Genomic DNA, 27180 nt, shown 5'->3' on the forward strand with positions numbered 1-27180 from the left:
TAACTGTTTTGACCATGAAAAGAATGATGAGGAATTAATAAATAGCTGGTTAAATGCACACAAACTGGGTCAGTTGGGGTTTTCCAACTGTTTTGGATTTCTCATTGCTTTCCATTTGATTTTTCAACATTCTTCCTCCTTCTCACATTAGGCATGTAGCAGTAGAAAAATTCTTTCATGGTCAGGATTTTCCTACAGTGAAACATACCAGCAACACATGATGTTGGGATAACACCAAACTAATGTAGCCATAACCCTGGCAGACACTTTATTAGCTAATTGGTCTCTGCAATTCTAATGTGAGCTCCAAAGTTTGCATGATAATCCCCAAGTCCCAACAAGCTTTCCTTCATTAACCTATGTACTATGGAATCTGCTTACCTCTGATTTCATAAGTGAGGAGGAGAGAGAAGAGAGTGCTTCTGAGTTTGGAATAAAATGGAATTCGTTTTCCTCAAGGAATTAACACCGCTGACAGTTCAACTTGCTCTTGTGGGAAATGTTAAGGGATGATTATCTCCCGGCATAATTATCCGGGAGAAAGGTTATTTTCCGTGTGAAATCGAATGGCTAATTCAAAGGGCAACAGGCAGGTGAGAAGGTGGCTCCCTATGTCGGGAATGGTGAAGGAGGGAGAAGAGAGACATATTGTGTAATCTGTCCTGTGTAATGTGATTCGCCCAACAGGTCTGATAGGGTTTTTCATTGCTTTTGGCATCGCCATGGGGAAGATGGGAGAGCAGGCCAAGCTGATGGTGGAGTTCTTCAACATTTTGAATGAGATTGTAATGAAGTTAGTGATCATGATCATGTGGTAAGTGGCCTTGTTCTTACTTCAGTGTGGCAGGGAGTGTCCAAAGGTCTGGGGGTCCTCGGAAGATAATGGAACCTTCCTAGCAGGAGAGAGTGGGTAACCATGGACCAAACAAAGGGCTCTCCGAAAATACTTTGAGAAAGGAATGAAAATCTCTTTTTGGAAGCTTCCCCTAGAAAATGAGTTGAAAACTATGGCACATCCTTGGGCCAGATCCTTTCTACTACTTGTGTAGCGTGGCCTACAAATTAAGAGTGGGTTTTATGTTTTTCTCTTGCTGAAAGATAAAATCAAAAGAGAAAAATATTCCACACACATGGAAATTATATGAGATTCGGGGCCCATAGATAAAGTTTTATTGGCACGCAGCCACACCCATTCATTCACATCTTGTCTAGGGTTGCTTTGTGCCAAACGGCAGAATTGAGTATCAGTTCTGACCGAGACTGTGGAGCCTGCAAAGACTGAAGTATTTACTATTTGACCCTTCACATAAAAAGTCTACTAATCCCTGCCAGTGGGAAAATAAAAACAACAAAATTCAAAAGGAGAGATAAGCTGGAAAAACCAACTAGTGGTACTGACACTGAGCAGTATCAGGAAACACCAGGATACGTCCAAGATACCAGGGATGATATGACGTGATCCAGGGAGTGTGGAAGGACCACTACTCTAATATTCTGGTGTTCAAAAGCAATTTATGGAATGCTCATCACTCAGAAGGAAAAAGAGGCCATCTCCAGGCCATGCAAGGGAAAGTGAAATCACAGAGGAAACATTAGAGTTATAAATGCTCTTAGAAATGTGGTTCTAGCCTCTAGTTGTAGAGACAGGGAATCTGTCTCTTGTCTCTTCTCTAGAAGAGAAGGCTGTGGCCCAGAGTCACTAAATCTTGATTCTTAAACAACATCATGATCATTCTAATAATAAAAGCTATCAATTATTGATTTCCTTTTACCTGCCAAGAACCACGATGAGTGCTTAGTACCTATCCAATGGAGTCTCAATAACCCTGCAGAGATGGCATCATGACTCTCATTTCCCGGAACAGGGAAATGAAGTATATTGAGTTGAATTAATTTGCTTAAGATGACGTAGCTAGAGGGAGAAGAGCTGGGGTTCCTGTTGATTCGCAATCCTTGATGCGTAAGTGGGTGGCTTTTTTGTTTGAATTATCTAAGCAATACTGTACTCCACTTCATTTCGTGTCTGCTTATGGTCAGTGGCTCTGAAATCTAGGGCAGTTCAGGAGAGCATGAGCATCCACTCCCTTATGAAGGAAGCTGTATTGCCTGTAGAACCTTCTAGTGTCCCATACCTCTCAGATGGAAAGATTTTTACATGCATTTGTACTAGACCTCTATGATGGTCTGGTATGCCTGCCTAGAAAAAGAAAAAAAAAAAACATTATTAATCTAAATGACATCGTGTCCTCTCTGTCACCAAAATTCTGGATTAGAAATTCCCTGTCTCTACGTGTTCCCATCCTGCCCCCCTCCCTAGTCCTCCTCTGATCTTTTTTTTTTTTTAAGATTTTATTTATTTATTCATGAGAGACACACACAGAAAGAGAGGCAGAGACACAGGCAGAGGGAGAAGCAGGCTCCATGCAGGAAGCCGACATGGGAATTGATCCCGGGTCTCCAGTATGACACCCTGGGCTGAAGGTGGTGCTAAACCGTTGAGCCACCCGGGCTGCCCCCTTGTCTGATCTTTTAGGTCTATGTGGTGCCCTCCACTAAAATTCTACCTTTTTTTTCTCTTCTTCCTTTCCTTGGCCCCTGCCCCCGCTTTACAAGGGCAAAAATCTGTTCTTGATTTATTTTTTATCTCTACAGAACCGAACATTGTGATGGGCTGCTAGTAATTTCTTATTAAAACTTCAGGAGTGAGCGGGCTAGCGGAAGGCCCCAAGGTCTCAGATCAAGAAGGTGTTCCTCATGATTTCATGAACCATATTTACTAGATTTGGCTGGTTCAGATCATTGCTTTGTTGTACTTTTAAAATATGGATAGGATGCTGGTAAAATAATGTGTGTGTGTGTGTGTGTTTATTGTACTGGTTCTTCAGCTTCCCAGGCAGTCCTAGATTTCTGAATATTTCTTTTGTATAAAAATTTAAAGTCATACACAGTGTGATGCTCTAAAAAATCTGTTTAGAGTCTTTTCGATCCATCTGAGCTTGCTGAGGACTTAATAAATGATAATACATAAAGCAGAAATATGCCTCTTGATAGTAAACATTACCATCTGCCCTGGTCTCCTGGAATGTTTAGCAGGACAAGCATCCTTGCTCTAAAAATACAGTTCGTATTTCTGTCTCAGGATGCCAATGATGTGGACAATGTCATTTCCACTGAGCCCATGGAGGAAAGGAATCTAGGAGATGAGATGAATCATGGGATAAAGTGTGTGCTCACTTCTCCGCAGGGATGAAGGGTGTGGATCAAGGTTTCCTGTTCACTGAAACCAAAACTCCTAAAGATTTAATATCAAATCCCAGGAGATGCAGAGCAGTTATGAGTCAGGATAAGGCCTATGGAATGATTTCTGACAGCTGTTCAGTTACCTCATCTAGACAAACAGTCAAGAGGGTGTTACATGACATGAGATGCCAATTCTACACATTTCTTTCATTCTTGAGCTACCTTGTCACCATTGGGTAACGATGTGTGTGAGAGTTTTGGGTAAAACAGTCAATTGCTCTTTAACTGACCCGCTCTTTAACTGACCCCCTCAAAGCTTAAATGGCCAGGTCTTTTGTATTCTTCTCTGTGTGGTAGTAAGAATAGTGTAATAGTAAAATATAACATTGCAGAGATGACTGTTATTCTAATAATAATTATTACTGAATTATAACGTAGTTGTTAAATTCTTGCTATATGCTTAGTACCACCTCAGTTGTTATGCTATACCTATTTATTATTAGAATAAATTGGTACATGGTAAACTGTCGGCTTATCTACAAAGAGCAACAATTGCTCATTAAAGGAAAGTGGTCTGGCTGGGTAAGGGAAAAACAACCCTTGGAGTGTCACCAGCCCTGAGATTGTTCTCCTCCTGTTTCCTGGTTTTGTGGTCTTGGACTGGTTATTTGACTTTTTCTGAACCTCAATTTCCTCGTTTGCCAAATAAGAACAATGATACCTTGATTTCAGGGTTGTGGTAAAAATTAGATGAGGCGATATGTGCAGAGCTCTTACTGTAGTGCTTGAGACACGGGGCATGGTGGCCAGCACTCCTGTTACAGTAAGTATGGAAAAAAACACTTTCAGACTTAGAAGTAATAAAACCACATTTCTTTAAATGTAGCCCCCAGCTCAGTTTTCTTGTTTTGGCAGGTGTGTGTGTATATGTGTGTGTGTGTGTGTGTGTGTGTGTGTGTGTCTCATATTTTAATAAACTTTCTATCTTCCAAGGCAAATACAAAGCAAATTTAGAAACACCAGCTTCCAGCTTGGTGAAACTCTTAATGAGCTTTCTGGGAAGCTCACAGTGGATTCCCAGTTTTCAAGTTGGGGGAACAGGGAAACCAAACTAAATTCTCAAAGAATCTATGCCTCTCAAGCTTGGTGCTTACCTGGGAGATGATAAAGCTAGTGTCTGTTACTCCTAAAAATCATCTGGGCAACAGAGCTCACCTTTGGAGTTTCCAGCAGAACAGGGGCCTCCACATCCATTGAACAGATTTCAGATCGTGCTGGTAAGTCTGAAGTAAAATATAGCAACTGTCGAATCTCATGGACTTCCTCCAAGCAAAACTCTTTGTACAGAAAAAGCAAAGGGCTTTCCTCAGGGTGTGGTACAGGTAAAGCCCAGATATAAGCTGTGAATTCCATAAGGATCTCTTCAATGTTTTTTTTTTTCTTTTATGTTTTTCAGGTACTCTCCCCTGGGTATTGCCTGCCTAATTTGTGGAAAGATCATTGCAATCAAGGACTTAGAAGTGGTTGCTAGGCAACTGGGGATGTACATGATCACGGTGATTGTGGGCCTCATCATCCATGGGGGCATCTTTCTCCCCTTGATTTACTTTCTAGTCACCAGGAAAAACCCTTTCTCCTTTTTCGCTGGCATTTTCCAAGCTTGGATCACTGCCCTGGGTACCGCTTCCAGGTAGAGAATACAAGAAATCACCTTTCTTTCTCTCTGCTCATTCCTTTCCCATCCTGCCACTTCCTCTTTGCAAAAGGCTTTCATCACAAAGTTCAATGAGAACATGTTTCACATATTATTAAAATATTCTGAAAAAGGTGGCAAATGCTTTGTATTTCTGGCTCCTAGGAACTTAGAAGCTTTCTGATGAACATTTTTGCTGATATGCAACCATCCTGGAAACATCTCATATTAATTTCCCAAACAGATGCACGCTGTTAATCTGCATGCCTAACTTGCCACATGTTGTATTGGTTTAGTTTTAAATGTTTTCCCAAAAGGATGTAGCAGGATGTTAAGCTATTTAAGAATTTCTCCCACCTGTGATTTGAAAAATGCTATCACAAAATATCACTCCATTGGAGTTATTTCTCAAAAGTAAGTAGAGAAAAAAATGAGCTTTTGTTTGGTAAACATATTAGGTGAGATTTAAAAAAGAAAAAAAAAAAGAAAGAAAAAACAAACACACCCAAAGTCAGTCAAGTCTGTGATCTCTGCATGAACCCCTCATGGACCATTCTTCCCCACTGATTTTGAGAAAATCAGGTTGGCGTTGGTTGAACTTGACACTGAGAGTCTGTTCCTTCTTCATTAACTAAGCTCCCGGGCATTTGAAGCCAATGAGGATTCCAGAGATATGCAGAGAAAAAAAGAATATATAATTTTGGATATCTTGGACTGAATTAAGCAAAAACAAACAAAAACAAATACCTAAGAAACACCTGGCTATTTAGAATTTCAAAGACTGAAGAGTTTTATTGTCTTAGCCTGTACTAGTCATTGGTATTTCTGCACAAAGCTAAGACTGAGATCATGAAGCCAGTGGCCGAGAGGCAAGCACACTGTGCAGCCCCTAGCTCAGCATTGTCTCGAGTCACAGGTTGGCACGTCCTTGTTGTCGAGCCTGTGACCATGCATTGCCAGTGAAATGGCCACAGCATGACAGCCGTTCCAAGGCTACTTACTCAGCAGGCAGTCAGGTTTTCCTTAAGTGGCCCGACAGGACGATAATGGTGACCACCTGAGAACCCAAATTTGTATTTCCATTTTGCCAATCAATGAGATTTTGGTACTCGTAGAATATGAGATTTCAGAAGATGCTAAAAAATATCTAACTCCGAGGGTCAAGATTCTGCATTCAGTTTCCCAAGATGAAGGGAAACACCTTGAAGTTGCCTTTTTCCTTCTTGGTTTTATATATTTTATATGGCTATGTATTTCCAAACATAAAGATCCCTTCTCTTTGGAGAAAACGTAAGTCTTTTTTTTTCCCAAAGCAATCATGGTTCATTTTACATTTGTTTTCTGGTTATGAATGTGGTATTTACTCATCGTGAAAAAGTTCAGACAGTAAAGTTTTGAAGAATAAAATGAACATCACCAGTTATTCTATTGCCCAGGGATAATTAATAGTAACCCTTTCAGTGAATCTTAACAGTTACGTATTGTTTCCAGTTTTTACTACGTGTAGATGTTGTAAACTGCTATTTTTCACTGGTCGACATATCATAAAAGTTCTATCAATATAGATCTTCCTACTGTCCTTAAATGGCATAATACTACACTCTGGGTGCTGCAGTACAACCCCACCTCCACTCTGTGGTGTACAGTTAAGACGTGTCTATTAAGCAGGGCGGGACCAGCATCCTTCTTTTCTTTTTTTTAAATACATTTTTTTAAAGATTTTATTTATTTATTCATGAGAGACACAGAGAGAGGGGCACAGACATAGGCAGAGAGAGAAGCAGGCTCCATGCAGGGAGCCTGATGTGGGACTGGATCCCGGGTCTCAAGGATCACGCCCTGGGGGTGCTAAACCACTGAGCCACCCTGGCTGCCCAGCATCCTTCTAAATACATCTTGGCAAGCTTGTCTGATGATCCCCTCAGGCTAAATTTACAGAAGTGGAATTTCTGAATCCAATGGTAAACATACCAACTGTTTTAAAAACATGCCACCAGATTGCTGCTTAGAAAATTCGTTAGTGTATGTCCTCACTAACTGGGTGTGAGAGTGTGCCTTTTCCCACCTACTCACCAGCCCTGGATATTATCAGTCACTTTAATACTTTCCAATCTTACTGGTGAAAAATGATCTCATTGATTTTGCATTTCTTTGATCACTAGTGAGGGGAAACATCTCTTGGTATTTTTATTGATCATCCTCCCCCGGCTCCCCCACCCTGCAAATTGTTAGTGATGGTCCTTTCCTGTTGGGGAATTCATCCATTCTTGATTGGCCTTTAGCTGTCTTCATGTATAAAAATATTAACTCATGTGTCACATGTTGCAAATGATGTTCCTCTCCACCTAACACTTGTCTTGAAAAATTTGTCTGCCTGACATATGATGTTCCTTTCCACCTGACACTTGTCTAAAAACTTTGCTATGCTTTGCACCCTGAGTTTTAATTTCTGTATTATTGAAGTTGTCAGTGATTTCATTTAGTATTTAGAATTTTGATTTTTTTCCCCCCTCAGGAACCGCACCACCAAAACCTATAAAATATTACTTTATATTTTCTTCCAATATCTTTGTGGTTTTGATCTTTAAGTCTTTCAAAAATATCATTATCTCTCCTTTGAATGACTGGACAGTTATGCCAGCATGTTTATAAGACAAGGGAAATCCTAAAGGCATATGAATGGCCCAAGTTCATATTTAAATCAGACAAATGCTTGGGTTGTTTGGCCAAGGCCACAGAACTAGACCCATTTCTCCTGATTACCCTGTATTTCAAGTGACTTTAGTCTTTGGTTAAAATGTGGCTTTTGCCTGGATGTGGAATTTCTTTAAAAAAAAAAAAAAAACACGTAAAAAAAAATGTGGCATGAGTCATACACTAAGAACTAGCTCTGCCATTATGACCAGAGGGAAAAAACACAAAGCCCCAGTACAGCCAGCTAAATATACTTTCTACCTCCTTAGACCTTGGACTAAAGGGGAAGTGGGAGGGGTTGACTCTCTTTTCTCAACAGGCTGGTGTCAGGGAGGATTGATGGAGGGTGTGGACTGGGACTCACCTCTCTGCATCCTGCAGACATCAGTTGAAACTCCTCTGGAAAAAAAAGGGGGTGGCTATCAAGTATCTACTAGTTATTATTAGCAATTTTTAAAACTGTCATATGGTCCCTGAGGCAGGAGCAAAAAAACAATGTCAGAATGTTGGAACCGGAGGAAAGAGTTAAAATTCTCAAGTACCAGTCTGGATTGATTGGGTATATATGGATTTTTAAGACACAAAGCCTGTCCAGTAAAGAAAGTGAGAATATTTTCATGACTTACCAACTATTTTCTCCAATCTATTTGTCTGAAGTCCTCTTGATGACGTTTTGGGAAAATGGATACAATAATAAAAATTAACATATTCCAGTCCTCCTAGAAGTCCTCCCCTTAGATTCATACATTTAGAATCCCAGCCACCAACTACAGCTGTCATTTCAGACTAGTCATGGTGTCCTGGCAACCCTTCAAAGGGGTCCTAAGAAAGGGTGGGGTGGGGTGAGGTCTCATTAAAACAGCTGGGACAGCCAACAGGTATAATGACCCCAACTTTTCTCCCTGGGTTTATAAGGTTTTAGTAAGGAGAGGTCTCCAAACATTCATTTCCTCTTCTTATGTGAGACCATGGAGAAGGCATGAGACCCCTGAGCTGAAATCACAAAGAATGTTCCCATAAGAGGACTCTGGCTTCCATATGGTAGTTACTGGGAGCCCGTGGGCCAGTGGTTTAATAAGATGCAGACTTAGCTGACCCTCATTTTAGAGCTTCTGGTTTCTGTTTCTGAGTAGGCCCTGGAATCTGCATTCTATTTAGCTTCTCTGAAGCTGATGGCTCTCTCCCACTCTCTGGGAAACTGAGGCCTCTGGCAGGTGTCTGTGTTAAGCTTGGCAGGAGCCCTAATTCTGACCAGTAGAAGGAGGGAACTTGACTAAGACTGTCAGTGCATGGTTGGAAAAGGTATGTCTGCATCTCATTCACTTTGCTAAGGTTTGAATAGATTAAAAAAAAAAGCCCCCCAAAACAAAACAAAAAAACAAAACAAAACAAAACAACCAAACCCCAAAGAGAATGGACCACAAAGCATTCACATGGCAGTTTGGGTGTTCTGCATTTCTTCCCATATTACTTAAATTTTGAAGCAAATCCACCTACTTTCCCATGTGCCTCTCTCCACATGGAAATAATATTTTGGCTGTCAGTAACCCTTATCCTTACAGATCTCTTAATTTAGAAGACACTTGAACATGTCAGGGGTTCTGGCCCTTGAGGCTGGGTCATGGGGTCATGAATTCCTCTCCCAGGCCTGGGATGAGCAGTGGTGGAGTCACTCCATCTTTACTGGGTCTTTGCTTAGCTACAGAGCACATGCTTTTTGCCCTATGCCATTGCAAGACTGTACAGTTGGCCAATGACCATGTATCAGGGACTAGACTGTCTCTGAGGGTCCCTAGTGAATTGCTAGAAGCTCAGGTTCAGGCTAAATGGTGTTTAACATGTTTGTCCAGCGTTCTCAAAATTAGTTCAGGGCAATCCATCCCAGAGGCTGGATGCAGCCCATGTAGTCATCTTGTTGGAAAGTGTTCCTAGCATGAAATTATGGGTCATTCAAAAATTCCTCATTCCATTTCACTGTTGACAGCTTATTGTTTTCTGACACATTTCTTCTTTTTTTGCAGCTCAATTAATGTGGTCAATCAGATGGTCTTTAATATTTAATCCAAGAGGGAAACACTGATCAAAGGAAAAAGAATTTGAAGCTCTAAGTTGATCTCAAAAACCAGGACCAACAAAAAGAGCTTGCAGCCTATGAGCATCTTAATAAGATTGAATTTGAAACTCTAAACAGCTGGTCTTTAATTTGGCTCCGGACACTGCTTTCTGCAGGTCACGCTGCTTGATTGGAACAAAAGAACAAACATTTTGTGGTGGCATTCCAGATTGTGTTTTGTCCTGCTTCTCTAAAGTGGACATGAACTCGTCTCTTCCTTTCTCTCTTTGTTCCTTAGTGCCGGAACTTTGCCTGTCACTTTCCGTTGCCTGGAAGAAAATCTGGGGATTGATAAGCGCGTGACCAGATTTGTCCTCCCAGTGGGAGCAACCATCAACATGGACGGCACAGCCCTTTATGAAGCAGTGGCCGCCATCTTTATTGCCCAAATGAACGGTGTTATCCTGGACGGAGGCCAGATTGTGACTGTGAGGTGAGTGGAGTGTGGGTGGGGGGAGCATTGAAATGACTTTTTGCCCTGCCCCCTTTCATACTAACTCCATTTGACGGGGCCATTTGAATTTCAGTTTCCCTCGTGGAAGAATGATGAAGGAAATAACACAGAAGAGGAGCTATTGGCAGTCTCAAAGGGAAAATATTATGACAGGAAAGAAGCAGGCTCATACTTAGGCCTGTTTGTAGCGCACATGTGAAATTGCTTTGGAAATCTGTTATTATTTGATTTTTTTCTTAAACAATCCTGTGATGTTGCAAGGCAGTTATGTCTATGCCCATTTAATAGATGAGAAAGCACAGGCTTCAAGGGCAGGGTAGTTTGTCCAAGGCTACATCATTAATAATGAGCCAGGAGGGCTGTAACTGGGGACCATGTCGGCTGACTCTGGATCCACTTTTCCTTTCATTAAAATATGTTCCCTTCAGCATTTTCAGAGGATGATGGCAGAAATGATGAAATGCTGGGAGAGATTTCTCAATACAACATAAACCATTTTATTACAAATAAACCATGAGTATAGATCCACATGTCTTACTAAATCTATTTTTACCATATGTATTTGTTCTTTAAGAAATTCAGGAAGAACACTTTCCTAAGAGGTCATTAAAAACACATTACTTCTCTGTAAACTTAAAGATCACACCTACTTGCATATATTAATTTATCTAAGCCTTACAACCACCCTATGAGGTATGTACTTGTCTTAGCTCAGGCTGCTGTAACAGAATATCATAGACTGGGGTGGGGTGGCGGGGAGGCTCGAACAACAGACAATGATTTCTCATGGTTCTGGAGGCTGGGAAAACCAAGACAAAGGTAACTGGCAAATTCAGTTCCTGGTGACTGTCCTCTTCCTGGCTAGCATATGACTGCCCTTCTTGCTATTTGCTCACCTGGCCTTTTCTTGGCATGTGGAGAGAGAGAGAGAGAGAGAGAGAGAGAGAGAGAGAGAGATTCCAAGCTCTTGTATGTCTCCTCTGATAAGAGTGCTAATCCCTCATGACCCCCCCCAGAAAGGCCCTGTCTCCAAACACCATCACATTGGAGATTGGGACTTCAACAAATGGATTTGATGCAGGGGACACAGCTCAGTCCATAACAGTACTTTGGGAGGGTGGGGAGGAGCTCAGTTTCCTCGTTGGTATATTGGGGACAATAATTATACATTCTAGGGGGTTGAGAGCATTGTACCTGGGACATAGTCACCTGTCAATAAATGCTAGCTACTAGCATTATTGCCATTACTGATGGTCAGTGAAATACAATACTTCTAGAATGTGAAAGAAAACGTGACAGTGATGTATTGAGTGCCATGAAGTTACTCGGGGGGAAATGTGCTTCAGATCTGGGTACCACGCCTTCTAAATCGCATCACATCATCACAGGATGCATGAGAGACTGCCAATCTCTCTTGCTTTAAAACACAGAGACAAAAAAAGAAAAGAAAACAGAACCTTTCCAAAACAAGTATCACCAGGTCCATATGGAGTCACTGGTGAATTCTACCAAAAGTTAAAACAAAACAAAACAAAAAACCTCAGAGACGAACAAAAGATGAAGACCCTCCTTTTGAAGCCAAACAAGATGATTTCTGGTCACTGAATTCTTGACCCTGAGGCCAACAACATTTCCCATTCAGTTCACATCGTTAGATGAAAACTTAAGAGATGGAGGGTGGAGTGGTGACCAATGATCGGAATTACTTAATTCAATTGTCAATGTTGGAGGGATTGGGTTCGGAGTGGGGGGTCGGGGAGCAGCATCAGGGGCTGGCATGGCATCGCAGTCAAGCAGATGAGTGTTCCAATCCCAGCACACTATGGTCAAGCTGTTTGACCCAAAGTTTCTCCATCTGCCCAATTTGTGGTTTCCCCTGTGGAAAGCAGATCCTACCATATGTACCTTGCAGGGTTACTGTGAGGCTCTGCTGTGACCATGTGTGTGTAATACTCTGTACTGCATCCAAGAACCAGCCCTAGAGAAGTGAGCCAGGGAGTGGAAGGACAGGAAAAGTGGAAAGGGATAGAGAGGTGGGGATCACTGTCCCTAAGAAGCCATTACAGGATATAGAATGCCCCGGACACTCCGCCCATGGTAGGGTGAGGGGATTAATTGGGATGGACGAGCAATGGGGGGACCACCACTGAGCCCCCCAATATACAGGAAGAATTCTCTGTATAGGGTTTTGTCTCAGCCCAGGGGGGACCAGACCATGTGGTCACAGTGCAAAGGGATGTGTAAGAATGACTCATAACAGAAGCAACTGGTGTTGTAAATAAAACGGCTGAGGCCGTGACCGTTGGAACTTGGGAAGTCCCCCTTTCCTGGTGTTCTATCCATGTCAGGGAAATGGCTGAGAATTCCCACCTTCTAACTCTTGGGGCTTTAGGGAAGTTTTTGTTGCAAAGCAGCCTCACCCTGCCCAGATTTCCTGATAAGAATAACAATTCACATTTATTTGGGGGGTTGCAATGTGCCCGGCTTTGTATTATTAGCTTTTTATTTATTAGCTCTTGATGATCCTTTCTTGAAGATAAGGACATCATGGCACAAAGAAGTTAAGTAAGTTGCTCAGAGTCATGTGGTTAATAAGTGACAGAGCTGGGATTTGAATCCAGCTTGTTCCATTCCGTAATCTTCATTGATACCCACTATATACTATTACCTCCTATGACCCAGAAGGATCCAAGGAAAATGGAGTTCTTTAAGCTTTGACAGCAGCTCCACATTGAGGGGGCAGGGGAATAGCACAGATGGGGAAGTGTCTGTATGGTGACAGGCCTCAATCTGGAGGGATGGCAGTGTGGAAAGACCAGTGCAAACCACAAAACCTCCTAGAGCCTTCCTTTCCTCATATGTAAGACTAAGCAAATTCAGGTCCTTCCCAGCTGTAAGACCCAGGTTTCTGTGCTTGGTCACAGCGATGGTCTGGGCTCAGTTAAACCAGTCTGGGAGCCCAACTCTTAGTTTGGAGCTGGAGGACCTACTCTAGAAACTCCAGAATTGTCTACCTGCAAGTAAAGAACCCCCTTTTTTCTTCACAGCACTCACAAAAGCAAGTTGGGAATCTATATTTTCAGAAGCATCTTTCCCTTTAGAAATGACTTTTTATAAATGGCATCAAAAAAGAGGAGAAAAAGTGACTGTCCTTTCTTTGCTGGACCACAGAGACCCCCCGGTGTCTAGACAGGTCATTTGAACCCTAAATGAAGCCCTCTTCTAGAGACAACTTCAAAATGGTGCTGGGTGTGCCCTTGGCTTTGCAAATGATGAAGGGCTTCAGAAAGAAAGTCTCCTGTTATTTCATTATCTTTCCTTGGCGCCTTCTTTCTGAATAATGTATTTTCCAGTCCATGGTGAAATGTCCAGGCGTCTGAAACTTAATGTCATTTGGAATCTGTTGATTTGTTCCCCCGATGTCCACTCAATCGGGTCTGGTTATTTGCTCTTCTGAGTTCTCATGTTAACATTGGCAGTGGCCTCCTCAGACTCTTGCCACGGAGTCCAGATGTCTCTGGGGCTCACAGAGACATACAGGCGTAAGCAGAAATGAATGCAGCAGTATTCCCAGGGGAGGATTAGGGTGATTTGTTTTCCTTCTTTATTATTTCCTTGCCTGCTTGAGAGCCACGCTTACCTTAGTGGAGCCCTGTGATATATTAGGCTAATTGGCTATCCTGCTGAGGATAAGGCTCCAATCCATGAATTTACAAACTTCCATCACCCCCGAGTAGAATCCAGAGAGACCCTAATTCCTGGGTCTCGGCACTCTAGAGTTCTCTATTCTTTGAGAAACAAAAGAAATTTTATGACTGCCGGGAAAATTGGAGCTTAAAGTTGCCTGCCAGGGATGATTTTGCCAAGTCCTCTTTCTTTTCCCATGACCTGGTCTTCTCTGTTCTCTCAGCCTCACGGCCACGCTGGCGAGCGTCGGTGCGGCCAGTATCCCCAGCGCAGGCCTCGTCACCATGCTCCTCATCCTGACGGCTGTGGGCCTGCCAACGGAGGACATCAGCCTGCTGGTGGCTGTGGACTGGCTGCTGTAAGTGCTTGCAGACAGGGCTCTGCTGGGGATGTGAGTACTGCCTCCCAGGGGCCCACGAGATGCAAGGTTGCAGCCAAGGTCTTAGCAAATCCCCATGACAGCTTCTTCCCTCCCTCCCTCCCTTCTTCCTGCTAACATTTACTGAGCGCCTAATTGGGAATCGAAGACGAGAAAGGAATCCTGGGTTCTCACAGTCTAGTGGAGGCATCAGATAAATTACAGCACAAAGTTAGAAGCCTGGCAATAAGGAACGTGCTACTGATGCACCAGAGGAGATATCTCCGTACATTATGCTAATGAACGAAGCACAGTGGAGTGTGCGCTGTATGATCCCGTTTATATGGGATCTAGGAAAGGCAATTTAATCTTAGCAACAGGAAGAGATCAGTGGTTGCCTGGGCCTGAACGGGGTGAAGAGACTAATTGGGAAGGGGCACAAGGAAATCCTTCGGGGTGGTGGAAGTCATTACATAGGCACAGGTATGCACGGGTGTCTACATTTGTCAAAATGTACATGGGTACATTGTTTTGTATATAAATTATACTTTGGTAAAGTAGATTAAGAAATTGCACACACAGGGGCAACTGGGTGGTGCAGACGGTTGAGCATCTGATTCTAGATGTCAGCCCAGGTCATGATTTCAGGGTCCTGAGACTGAGCCCCGAGTCAGTCTCCATGCTCAGCGAGGAGGCTGCTTGAGAGTCCCTCCTTCTCCCTCTGCTCCTCCCCCTGCTCACACACATGTTCACTCTCTCTCCAAAATAAATGAATAAATCTTTTAAAAACTAGCACACACATAGGGGATGTGCTAGACATCCAGTCTAGGATGGAAGGGCAGAATGGAGGAATCAGGGAATAATGAACATGGCTACTGAGTTTGCGCGGGCACCATGTGTCAGCCACTCCACCAAGCATTTTGCATCTTCCACTCTCTAACAACCCTGAAGGTTTGACATTAGCACTCTCAGTGTATAAATGAGGAAGCTAAGGTGTAGGGAGGTGAAATGACTTGAGAGTGAACTGAGATTTGACTCCAGTTTGGCTTGACTTGGGAGACCACTACATTCTCCATCATTGGCCATCTTCAAGCTTCTAAAGGCAGTGATGATAGTTGAGCCCAATCATAACTGGTAGGTAGATACAGGTGGAGGGGAAATCGGGGCATTACAATCAAGGCCAAGGCCCACCTGTGCAAAGGCACTGAGGCAGCAAACAGTGTGGGGACCCATGAGTGGTTTAGCAATATCGGAGCACAGGGTAGGAGGCAGGGACTGGTGAAAGGTGGGGCAAAATGGATAGTCTGCACGGCCATGCAGAGAAGTTTGAGCTTGACTGTGTACACATAGCCCGACTACCTTTCCTAGTATGTTTACTAGTGAAGGGCATTTTTCTAAAGTAGGACACTCACTGCCCATTCACAGATGTGGGCAGGCCTAGCCAGATGGCCCCCAGGAGGCAGATGGGAATTGATCCTTGCTACGGGCTCACTCGGCCTCTGAGGTTCTGTGGGGCATACACTGATGCTTCCTGTCCAGTCTTGGAGCTAAGCGACAGGGTCTGGGGATGCTGTTGGGTTCAATGTCGGGGGCACAGAGGTCCAAGGCCAAAGTGCCCACACATTTTTTTTTACTTTATTATTATTTTTTAATAAATTTATTTTTTATTTGTGTTCAATTTGTCAACATACAGAATAACACCCAGTGCTCATCCCGTCAAGTGCCCACCTCAGTGCCTGCCACCCAGTCACCCCCACCCCCCGCCCACCTCCCCTTCCACCACCCCTAGTTCGTTTCCCAGAGTTAGGAGTCTTCCATGTTCTGTCTCCCTTTCTGATATTTCCCACTTATTTTTTCTCTTTTCCCCTTTATTCCTTTTCACTATTTTTTATATTCCCCAAGTGAATGAGACCATATAATTTTTGTCCTTCTCCGATTGACTTATTTCACTCAGCATAATACCCTCCAGTTCCATCCACGTCGAAGCAAATGGTGGGTATTTGTCATTTCTAATGGCTGAGTAATATTCCATTGTATACATAGACAACAGCTTCTTTATCCATTCATCTTTCGATGGACACTGAGGCTCCTTCCACAGTTTGGCTATTGTGGACATTGCTGCTAGAAACATCGGTGTGCTCTACATGGCGGTGGCAATTTTTCTGGTGTCTGTTGGCATAGATTTTAAGAGCAGGAAGCAACTTGAATTGCACTTGAGTTTCCTGCATCTAAAACAACAGTTCCAAATAATAAAATAAATAAAATAAAATAAAATAAAATAAAATAAATAAATAAAATAAAATAACATAACAGTTCCTTCCCCATACATCTGCCCTTCCAGAGAGAGAAACCTACATTTGCTGAGGGGAAGGACATCTGGCAAGCTAGAAGGAAGACTGACCTCTCCATAGAGCTTGGCTGCTGTTAGGGTTTAGGTTAGAATGGAGAGGTGGCTCCCCAGACATAATCTGCACCTCAGGAGGGCTGCAAGGGAAGTCGTGGATCTTCCTGATGGGCTCACTCCTCACCAGAGAAATGGTCCAAAAATACCTTTAGTGGGAAGGTGAAGAGTAAGTGATATGGCCCCTTATCTGTGTCTGCTGGTCTCTGTCAGGGGTTGGGGCTGGGTCCTCTGCGCTAGCTTGGTTGTTCTGGGTGCCTGGGCTGGGATTTCAGGGCAGCCTTCCTGTTCAGACCAGGCCATCGTGGTGGCTGAGATTCGGTTGTGCTTTGTGGGTGGAAATATTGGGAGGGAATGGGATGAAGGAGACAAAGGGGTGGGATAGGCATTGGTGGGAGGAGGACGAAAGGGAAATGAAGGCATTGGCGATAGTTTAAGGTCAGTAGGAGCTCAATAAATGTGTGCTACATTTAACCACAGACTTGCTCTGTGATAACCAGGCTTTTCCACACAGGAAGAGAGACAGAGGAAGCTATTGAACTTAAATCTGCTTCCCCTGTGACTTTTGCTTCCTGAGTCCTCTGCCTCTTGGCTCCTTGAACCCCCCGAAATGGTGTACCGTGGCCTGCTGTGATTATATTACCTAGTCTCTTCTTGGGCTTGTTTCTGAGGCCTGAAATCCACCATTAGAGATTTATTTATTTTTTATAAATTATTATTATAGAGTGCCTCCCCTCATGATCATGCAAATACCTTTCTTTGAGTGAAAAAAAAAAAAGCACTACTGTCATCTGGAAATGAAGGGAGCTGATACTTGGTGGATATTACCATGTTCTTAAAATCTGTTAACAATTAATCCCTAGAGAGCTCTTAAGGTGTGTTTCACAGATGAGGAAAATGAAAATTAAAAGGGTTAAGTGTCTTGCCTGGGGCCCAAGAAAGCTTGAGTGGTCAGATCTGGGCCCTTTAGCTCACCTGACAGGCTTCTAACTGAAGACCAAGGAGATCGAGCCGTAGGCAAAAGCGAAGAGGCCCACAATCAGGAAGGTTTTAGGGAAGGCAGACCTATTATGGTCACTCCTGGTTCTGCAGACTAACCAGGGAATTTTGTGTTTGACCTGTTTTTTCTCCTCCTCCCAAGATTAAAACAAAACCACAGAAAAAGCCTAAGTGGAGACAAATGGGGTATAATCAAGGTCTCGGCTACTCTGAGAATTCAAGCCCTCCAGCCCCAGTGGGTCAGCCATTGTGGGTCCTGGTCTTCTTGGCAGTCACTTGCTTCCAAGCCTGTTGGATGAGAGTCATTTCATGAGACATCCAAGACCCTGCCCACTTCTGACCTAAATGCTAGCGAATGGAATAGGAGGGCGGGTCCTCCCATCACCCAACACCAGCGCTCACATGTTCATACTTGCGCGGAGAGCAGGGTGTCCTAACTCCAGGCAGAGATGTGCCAGCAGAAGGCAGTTGGCTGAACCCAAAAATGATGATACATGTGGGTTAACTATATTGATGAAACTGTATATGAGAAAACTCAGTCCCAGGCTGGCTCTGGAAAGGGAGGAACAAATGAAGGGCTGTCCTCTGGTTCCGGGGTCCGATCTCAGGTGCAGGGGGCCCGTGTGACCAGAGAAGGGAAAGCACACAGGCAGGAGCCCTGGATCTGAGCTCTGTACTTACTCTTTGTAGAACTTTGAGGAAGTTGCTCTCTGGACTTGTCATGGGGACAATGGGAATAATAACTCGTCAGCTTCAAAGCAGAGTCCAGACCCAATGCCCTTGGGTGCTCTTATGGTTTTAAGACTAGACTAGGGTTCTGCTGGTGATGGATGTTTGTACACAAATAAGCCTGGATGTTCCTTTTAAGAAGAGAAGAAAAAGCAGGGGTAGAGGATCCTGGGAAAATGTGCGCAGGGTCTGTAGCTAGGTCAGGTCTGCTTTGAATTAGTAATGGTGGCACATTCTTTCTCACCAGCAAGTGGAGCTCTGGAAACATGCTCTCGGTCATGGGCTCCGTGGCTGTTGGGTGCCCATTACAGCGTGAATGGGGTGGGGGGAAGAGTTGACATAGCGGTGCAGGGGGAGGTGGGCCATTCCCTAGTAAAATAGTCAGTAGGGGGAAAGCAGAGAAAAAAGAAAGATGAGGGGATTTTTTTTTTTCTCTCCAGGCAAAGTTTGTAAGCTCCCATAACTCTAGCAATTTTTCAATTTAAAATCAAAGCCTGCAGTGACATTTAATGTGCCACAGTGTTTGCCAACTGCTGGAGGCTGGCCAGCCTCATTACTGCCCGCCAAGCCTTGGATGCTTTTCAATGGGCAGGCTTGGCTGCTCTGTAAATGTCATGGTGAAAACCAAGATCCTGGGCCCCAAAAACTGCCGGAGTCCTCAAACACCGGATAGGCAGGGCTGGTAAAACCAGAACCTTCCCCAGGGTCCAAGAAGCCCTTTGTGTCAGGAATCCTCGGCAGATATTTATTAGAGACCTCGCTGACAACCCTTCGCTCTCAGAAGAAAACAGGATGGAGTGAAAACTGGGAGCTAGTACCAGGAAGAGGTAATAAATAACTGGGTCTGGTCACAGGTGGCAAGAGGAAAACCAAAATAAGGTGAAACTCAAGTGGATCTGTGACCCGTTTATCACATAAGACTGCTGGTGAGATCATTTCTGGGGACACATTTATTAGCTGAGGGATAGAGCTGAACTGGGCCTTACTAGGAAGACCTTAGGGGCCTCTATCCTGTGGGGGAGTTCAGAAGCTCCCTGTTAGCATCCCTCCCTGGGAGGAGCACAGCAGTGATTCTCAAGCTTGAGCATCTCCTGGAGATTCAGGAGGTCTGGGATGGGGACCAAGAATTGCCATTGCCAACAAGTTCCCAGGTGATGCTATGATGCAGGCCAGGGACCTCACTTGCAGGAAACATGGATTCTCTAGGGAGGGGAGAATAGGAGGCCCTGTTTGCGGCTATATATGCACCTCGATTCTTCTTCGAGCAGGGCTTGAACTCACAGCACTGAGATCAAGACCTGAGCTGAAATCAAGGGTCAGACGTTTAACCGACTGAGCCACCCAGGTGCCCTTCGATGTTTTTCTGAACACCAATTGACAGATCACGCATCCAATCAATAAAAATGATGAAAAGGACTCAGGACAGTGTTCTCAGCACTTTACGTGGACCTGTTTGAAAGTTGCCCCCAATTATGAGGCAGCTAGTTATATAATCCCCATTTAACAGTTGAGGAAACTGAGGCTCACTGAAAAGTAACTTGGCCCGATTTAGCAGATATTGAATGGCTGAACTGGAATTCAAACCCAGACAATCTGGCTGTCCCCTGGGAGTCCAGGCCCACCATTCTGGGTTCTCATTCTCTTACAAAAAAAAGGCACACAGCAGCCTGGGTGGCTCAGTGGTTTAGCACCACCTTTGGCCCAGGGTGTGATCCTGGAGTCCCAGGATCGAGTCCCACATCAGGCTCCCTGCATGAGACCTGCTCCTCCCTCTGCCTGTGTCTCTGCCTCTCTCTTTGTGTCTCTCATGAATAAATAAATAAAATATTTTAAAAATAAATAAATAAATAAATAAAAATAAGGCACACAAATACACACACACATAACTGATTGAAGCCCCACTCCATGTCTGGCAGTCTTAAGAGGCAACCAATTCCTACATCCATCGTATCTCTAAGATGCCGGAGGTTTATGTTTAAGTCTTTTGCTTTGATTTCTCAGTCTCATAGAATTCTTTCTACATCTTGCCTGACCTCCAGTCCATGTCAACCTCACATGGGATGTGGCCCTTTCTCCCAAAGTCCTCCCCTCTGCTGCCAAAGTGTTCCTGACTCAAGGCAGTGAAATTAGAGATCGGGGTGGGGTGGGGGTGGGGCTACTGTTCTGCACAGCAAAATCATTTTTTAATGTGTCACAAAAGAAATCTGGTAAAGGGGAGAGGCAAAGCTCAGGAGACTGATAAGATGGAAAAGAGAGAGACACCCGGGTGGCTCAGTGGTTGAGCATCTGCCTTTGGCTCCGGTCATGATCCCAGGGCTCTGGGATGGAGTCCCATATTGGGCTCCTCCTTGCAAGGAGCCTGCTTCTTCCTCTGCCTGTGTCTCTGCTTCTCTCTTTGTGTCTGTCATGAATAAATAAATAAAATATCTTTTTTAAAGATGAAAAAGAGAAAATGTCCCTTTATCTACAATTGAATCTTGAGTTTTGTTTCACTGAAGTAACCACTGTTAATAATTTCAAGTAGCATGGAAACACAAATTTAATATGAAGCACTCGCTTTCTTTAAAAAAATCCTGGGATCCCTGGATGGCGCAGTGGTTTGGCGCCTGCCTTTGGCCCAGGGCACGATCCTGGAGACCCGGGATCGAGTCCCACGTCGGGCTCCCGGTGCATGGAGCCTGCTTCTCCCTCTGCCTATGTCTCTGCCTCTCTCTGTGTGTGTGTGTGACTATCATAAATAAATAAAAATTAAAAAAAAAATCCTTTAGTGCCCACCACCCCGTTCCTAGGCCCCGCTCCCTGCCCTTTTTTCCCTTTGGTCTCTGTCTCTCTTGCCTTGCTGGGCCTTCTTACCTCCATCTCTGCGTTTGCCCGCAGCAATCGGGACACCTCTCTTGTTTGTGTATAGGCAAAGTAACTTGGGCTCTCTGTCTCTCCCTCCTCCTCCAACTACACCTTGCCCTGGCCCTAAGTTTTCACCACCAAGACACCCAGACAGGCATTTGCTGAACAAAAGACAGTTCATTCTCTTTCTAGAGTTTATCTTCTCTTTAACAATCCATCCCAGCCCCTCCTCCCTCACATACTTTCCCACCCACCTCCCTCCACCCTGCCCATGTCATGACCACATGGTATCAGCACTCAAAGAGCTTATAGTCTAGTAATGGGCACAGATGAGGTGTAAAAAAAAAAAAAAAAAAAAGTCCCAACCAAGTGTCCTAAGTGCAAAAAGAGGAATGCACAAGACTTAAAGAAACAAGAGGCAGTAGTCTACTCCCCTTTTCGCTTAGACTCATGATGATGAGGAGAAGGAGAAGGAGGAGGATGAAGAGCCAACAGGGTTTGTGTCAGGCCCTCTGTCAGGCCTTTTATATGCCGGGTTTGGCAGAGAACCTCTTGAAGACCAGCACTCAGGACACATGAGCAGTTACTATCTCCTCAACATGCTTGGAAGGAGGGATTACTCTCCATAGTTTACAAATGAGGACGCTGAGCAGGGAAGGCTAAGTAACTTGCCCTGCTAGAGCCAACACTGCAATCCAGGCTCCCATCCAAAGTTTACACTCTTCACCAACGCTTTGGTGGGCCCTCTTTCCCTTCTTGACCCCATGTGGCTTTAGCCCTTGGATGCTTAGGATGGTGCCAGCCTTCTTAGGCCTGGGGCCTCAGGGGACCCCTCTGCCACACCGTGCACCCTGCACTCCGAGAGGCAGACGTGATGGGTTTGTTTCTATAAATGCTAAGTCGAATCACATGATATTGCCAACATTTCGCCTATGGGAGCTTACAGAAATGGCAATTTCATATGGTTCAACTCAAAGCAAGGAACCAGATGAATTTTGGGTGACCCTGCTCCCTTGTCTCTGTTATTTCAGAGGCAAGTTCTGAAACAGACAGTTCTAATACCTTCCTGCCAGAGGATTTAGATCAAGAGATAGAAAAGAGAGAGAGCACCTTGGCAATTGCTTTTCTCCCAGGGAACCAGACCAAGTGCCTCGGTGCGAATAGCTTAGGCAAGCCCCTTTCTCATCTCTGGTTCCTGGTGGCCCCCAAAGCTGTGGCATCTGTGGTGGATCCCATTCAGCGAAAGATTCTAATCCCACCTCTGTCTCCTTTTCACAGTTCTGACACAGTGTCCAGACTCAAGGATAGCATCAAGCACTCTAAAATTCTTTTTACCGAGATCCTTAAAGCTCTTGAGGTCAGCAGGGTTTCCTGAACAGTTAGGACTGGTTGTGAGATGAAATGAAAGTATCTGCCTGTAGAGAAATTTTCCACATATGAACCATAAACTCCCATATCCTACTTTTGTCCAGACTCGGACTTCCCCAGAATTGGTCAGACATTCCCCCAGTGGCCTCAGCAGCAAACCCAAAATTCTACCTCTGTCTCCTTCCATCTTCCCTTTCCTCTCTTCACCTTCTCAGTCAGTTGTCTTGATAAGTTGATTTTAAGTAACGTTATCACTTACTCATTCTCTCCCATTTCTACCATAGCAAGCTGGCATCTCTCTCTACCTCTGGCTTGTAACCACCCTGGCCAGATCAGTATTATGACCTCTTTGTCACTAAAACCAAGGGGCATTTCTTTTTCTTCTCTTACTTGAACTCTATCCAGTAATTGGCATTGTCCACCACACTCTTATTTTTTTTTAAGTTTTTATTTTGTGGATGCTTAATGCCCATGCCCAGCCCATTTAAGGAAATGTTGGTCACCCTTGGGGTCCTAGACAAGGCTGTACTTGTCTCACTTTACCTTCCCTCCAAGGATGAAACAAACACTCCTGTGGCATCCACCCATGACCTCTTCAGGTCTCGACTCCTAATTCACTACCTGTAGCCCAGTTGTCAATCCTGATCTTTAGTCCATATACTCTACCACCTGTAGGGCATCCCTACTTTGCTGGATCCCAAATCTCAGACCCAGTATATTAAAGCTGACATGAGAACCCCAGCCCGTTAAGTCCCACACACATGGTGGCACTGTCCAGTGGTGCCCAAACGAGAAACCTGAGAGAAACCCTTGCTTCTTTTCTCTTTTATCCTCTATAACCAATCAGTCCTCAAATCCTGTAATTCTGTCTCATAACCTCTCACCACATCTTCACTACGTGGATTTTGCTCTTTCTTGCCCTTTATCAGACCATTCTGCATAGTGGGACAAGCATGGTCTTTCTCTTCAGGGGCTCCTCATCACACTTGGGATAGTGCCCTGACTCCTGAGCTTGGCCGATAAGGCCATGCATGATTTGGTCAGTTCTTACCTTCTGCCTCTCATTACACTCATTTGCCTCCTGAATGCTCTTAGGTACTCTTATCTCCTCAATTTCACATTATTCATTTCTTCGCTGTAGCTCATTATCTTAGACTTATCCTTAGGAGTTGAGATACTTCTTCTCAAGTCTTTCTTGGGGCCCAAGGGTATATAAAATGCCCTACCTACAAAATCCCCTAGCACTCAACACTTATCCCTAGTAGAACATTTATCTCACTCTATGGGGGGGACACAAGTAAAGAGAGTGTGAGTTCTAGGGGGGAAGAAGGGCATAAGAAGGGCCTTTTCTTGTTCTTTGTTGCCAGGGCATGGACATAGTGCCCTGCACACACTGGGATGCTTACTTTACATCTGTTGAATGAATGAATGAACTAACAAAGAACTCAGCAAGTGTTAGAGTCTGTGTTCTCTTCTTACTTCCACAAATCTATTTGCTGCTTCTGCAAGCTTTATTTTTTTTCCTGCAATTTTAATGAGTACTTAAGGCATGCCGAATATTTCTCTCATTTTATTTAACCCTCACAATCTCCTGTGAGGTCAGGATTAGCCCCATTCTATATTTCATGCTCAGATGAGAGGTGATCTGCTCAAGGTAAGAGAGTCAAAAGATCTGGGTTAGGGCTCTATCCTTAAGTCCAGGGCCCTTTCCATCTTGATTTTGGGGTCAAACATCAGTATGCTTTGATTCTGCCCACTTCTGTCTTTTAGTCATTCCTGGCCTGGTATCTGTTTCCTCTGGTCAGGGGTCATTTTCAAATTCAAGGAGATCTGAGGGTATGGAAGAGATATCCTTTCCGAAAACGATTCAGTGGCTGCTCTGGAGAGTAGGGATTTGGTGTCAGAGAAGGTCAAGGGTTGAGGAAACAAGAGTTTGTAAACTTATATTACCCATTGGAGTAGCAATGAATTTATTAAACTGAAAAAGCCATTAACCCTTGAGCATAGTATCTTGTACTTTTGCACATATAACGAGGTGATATATGAGTGATGGTTATTCCCAAAAGAGGAAGGAGCCAGCATATAATGAATAGTCACTATGGGTCAGGAACTGGTTTTATCTTCTTGAAATCCTATAAAGTAGGTATTTTGCCTGCATGAGAACAATTCTGACAGAAGAAGTCACACAGATTATATACATTTAGTAAGTGGCTGAGCTAGTTTCAAAATCAGAGCTCTTTGGCTCCCAGGCACTTTGCATCATGAGGCAGACAATGGATTCTGGAGGCACACTGCCTGTGCTCAAATTTGGTTCTATGACTTTACTAGGATGTGTGACTTTGCGAAGCCACTTAATCTCTCCAGACTTCAGAGTTTTCATTTCTTAAATGTGGATCATAATACTTCTTACAGCGTTGTGGTGAGAACTAAACAAGGTGATGTCTGTAAAGCATATTCCTATACACATTAAATGTGATATATCAGCTACCAGCATCTTCATCACCATTGCCACTACCATTACCTTCGGTCCTTCTACTTACCAATAAGGTAGATTCTCCTGAGTCATGATATAAATGGGTACTCAGAGAATTCTTCTTGAAGACTTGAGCAATCTTTGAAATTTAACAATTGGTCAAGGATGTTGGGTGCAAGACTCAAAAACACATGCCAGCAGGGATTGAAAGTATAGTTGAAAGACAACAAAGTAGATCACAGCTATGTGATGGGCAAAAAACTCAGGTGGTTAGCCGGGAGTGCGACCATAGGAATTGTCCTACAGAATAGGGTTAATGTTTTCAGGGGGAGATAGTAGCTCAACTAGGCATGTTTGGGCATTCTACCTAGGAGCTGCCAAAAACATATTTAAATTGACTTGATAAGATTTATAGTAATATTTAAAGTACACATCATGTAATAACTAATGTTTTGTGAGCTCTTGCTAAATGTCTCAGAGAATTCTGTGCTAAGCACTTTGTTATCTTATTTAATCTTTGCAACAACCCAATGCAGCGGACATTTTTATTATTTTGATTTTACAGATGAAGCAACTAGGGCTCACAGTTAAATGTTAAGTATGGTCAGCGTTGTCCAACAAGCAGAAAAGAAAGCTGGCATTAGAACCCAAGTGAGGCTGTCTCCAGAGTCCATATTCTTTCTAACTATCATCACGTACACCCTCTCACCCCCTCACACTGGGGTTTCTTACTAATCTCGGCTTCTGGTGCCTAATTTTGTGGAGGACCTCAGGAGCCAGTCTTTATTTGTGTATAAACTCTATCTCTCTAAGGCAGATTCTCCAAAGCAGAAGGGAAGAGAAGAGCATTCTTTTATTATTATTATTATTATTTTATTAAAGAGAAGAGCATTCTTAGATGGAGATATGCCCCCTGAGAATTGAAGTCAGGCTCTGATCTTTATCTTTGCATGGGGAACATCTTCCCACTTGAAATCATAGAAGAGCTGGCTCACAAGCTCCTTTAAGGAAGCCAGGCCAGACTCCTCCTTGTGCAGCTTCATTTCTCTAAGGAGAAATAGATTTAATAGTAGCATCTAGAATTTATTTTAAGACTTGTTCTAAGAACCAGTTAAGACTTCCACTTTGCCTTGAACTAATTCTAGTATGCTTATATATTTTTTTAAATTAAAACCTAGAGTGTTCTCAACTAAGATGTCTCGGCAGCATTTTTGCCCAAAATCTTTCTTTTTTTGACAAAAGATTGTGACTTTCCAGCACAGCATCCTTTTCTTTCAGATTTTGAGTATTTCATACCAAAATGATGATTTCACACCATACATAGTAAAAAGGACTCTTCACACTGATTTGAACTAACACACAAGAGAACATAACTTACTGCTAAGGTCTTAGTTTTCCTGGTGCTGACTTTCTAAGAAGGAGAGTTCTAGACCATCCTGTTTTTTCAAATCAGAACTTAGGGAAACAAGATTTGAGGAAGGGCTTTACTTAACACTTTCTGATTCAAGAGGTACTCTGGAAGATTTGACTTTTTTAGGTTAACAGGGAGAGCAAGACGAAGTATCTTGGTTTTTTCCAGGACACACAGTCACTGCACGTCTTGGTCAGGGAGAAAATTGTGGCTGGGTTTCTCACCCATCAGCTGGGTTCGTGTTTTTGTATGTGCTGCAGGAAGAGTGAGGCGCAGAGGGAAAGGCGGTGTTGGTTTCAATCCTTCCAAAGAGATGAATTCGCAGGAAGAATTCATAAGTAACGTAAGTGGAGGTAATCTTGGAGTCTTTGAAGAATGGTTTAAATCAAGAGGAATTGCTGGACACAGCTAGCAGTATCTGGAGCCTGGGTGCTAATTCTGAGATCTGAGAACTGTTTCCCCCCAATCTTCCTTCTCTCCTTTTCTTTGCTATTGTTTATTGGGTTTTTACCATCCATCAGACATTTTGCTAAGCCCTTTATGTACATTATTTATTTTTCACATAAGTTGATGAGAGAAGTATGATTGTTATCTCCAGGTGGCCAACAAGGAAATCAAGGCTTTTAAAGACTAAGTGACTTGCTCCATATCCGGCAGAGGGAAAAGTAGAGCCAGAACTCAACCATAGGTTTCCCTGGTTCGAGACCTCGACCTCT

The 27180-nt window shown here is 43.6% G+C and overlaps 1 protein-coding gene across 1 annotated transcript in view; it reads left to right on the plus strand.

The window, feature by feature from the left end:
• SLC1A2 (solute carrier family 1 member 2) overlaps window positions 1-27180 on the plus strand; it is a 138396-nt gene that overhangs the window by 106703 nt on the left and 4513 nt on the right. Inside the window, 4 exon segments of the mRNA NM_001003138.2 lie at window positions 688-814; window positions 4697-4930; window positions 9979-10173; window positions 14105-14239. Of these exon segments, the coding sequence (NP_001003138.2) occupies window positions 688-814; window positions 4697-4930; window positions 9979-10173; window positions 14105-14239 (691 nt within the window).

This window comes from Canis lupus, chromosome 18 (genome assembly GCF_011100685.1).
Source record: "Canis lupus familiaris isolate Mischka breed German Shepherd chromosome 18, alternate assembly UU_Cfam_GSD_1.0, whole genome shotgun sequence".
NCBI classification, from domain to species: domain Eukaryota; kingdom Metazoa; phylum Chordata; class Mammalia; order Carnivora; family Canidae; genus Canis; species Canis lupus.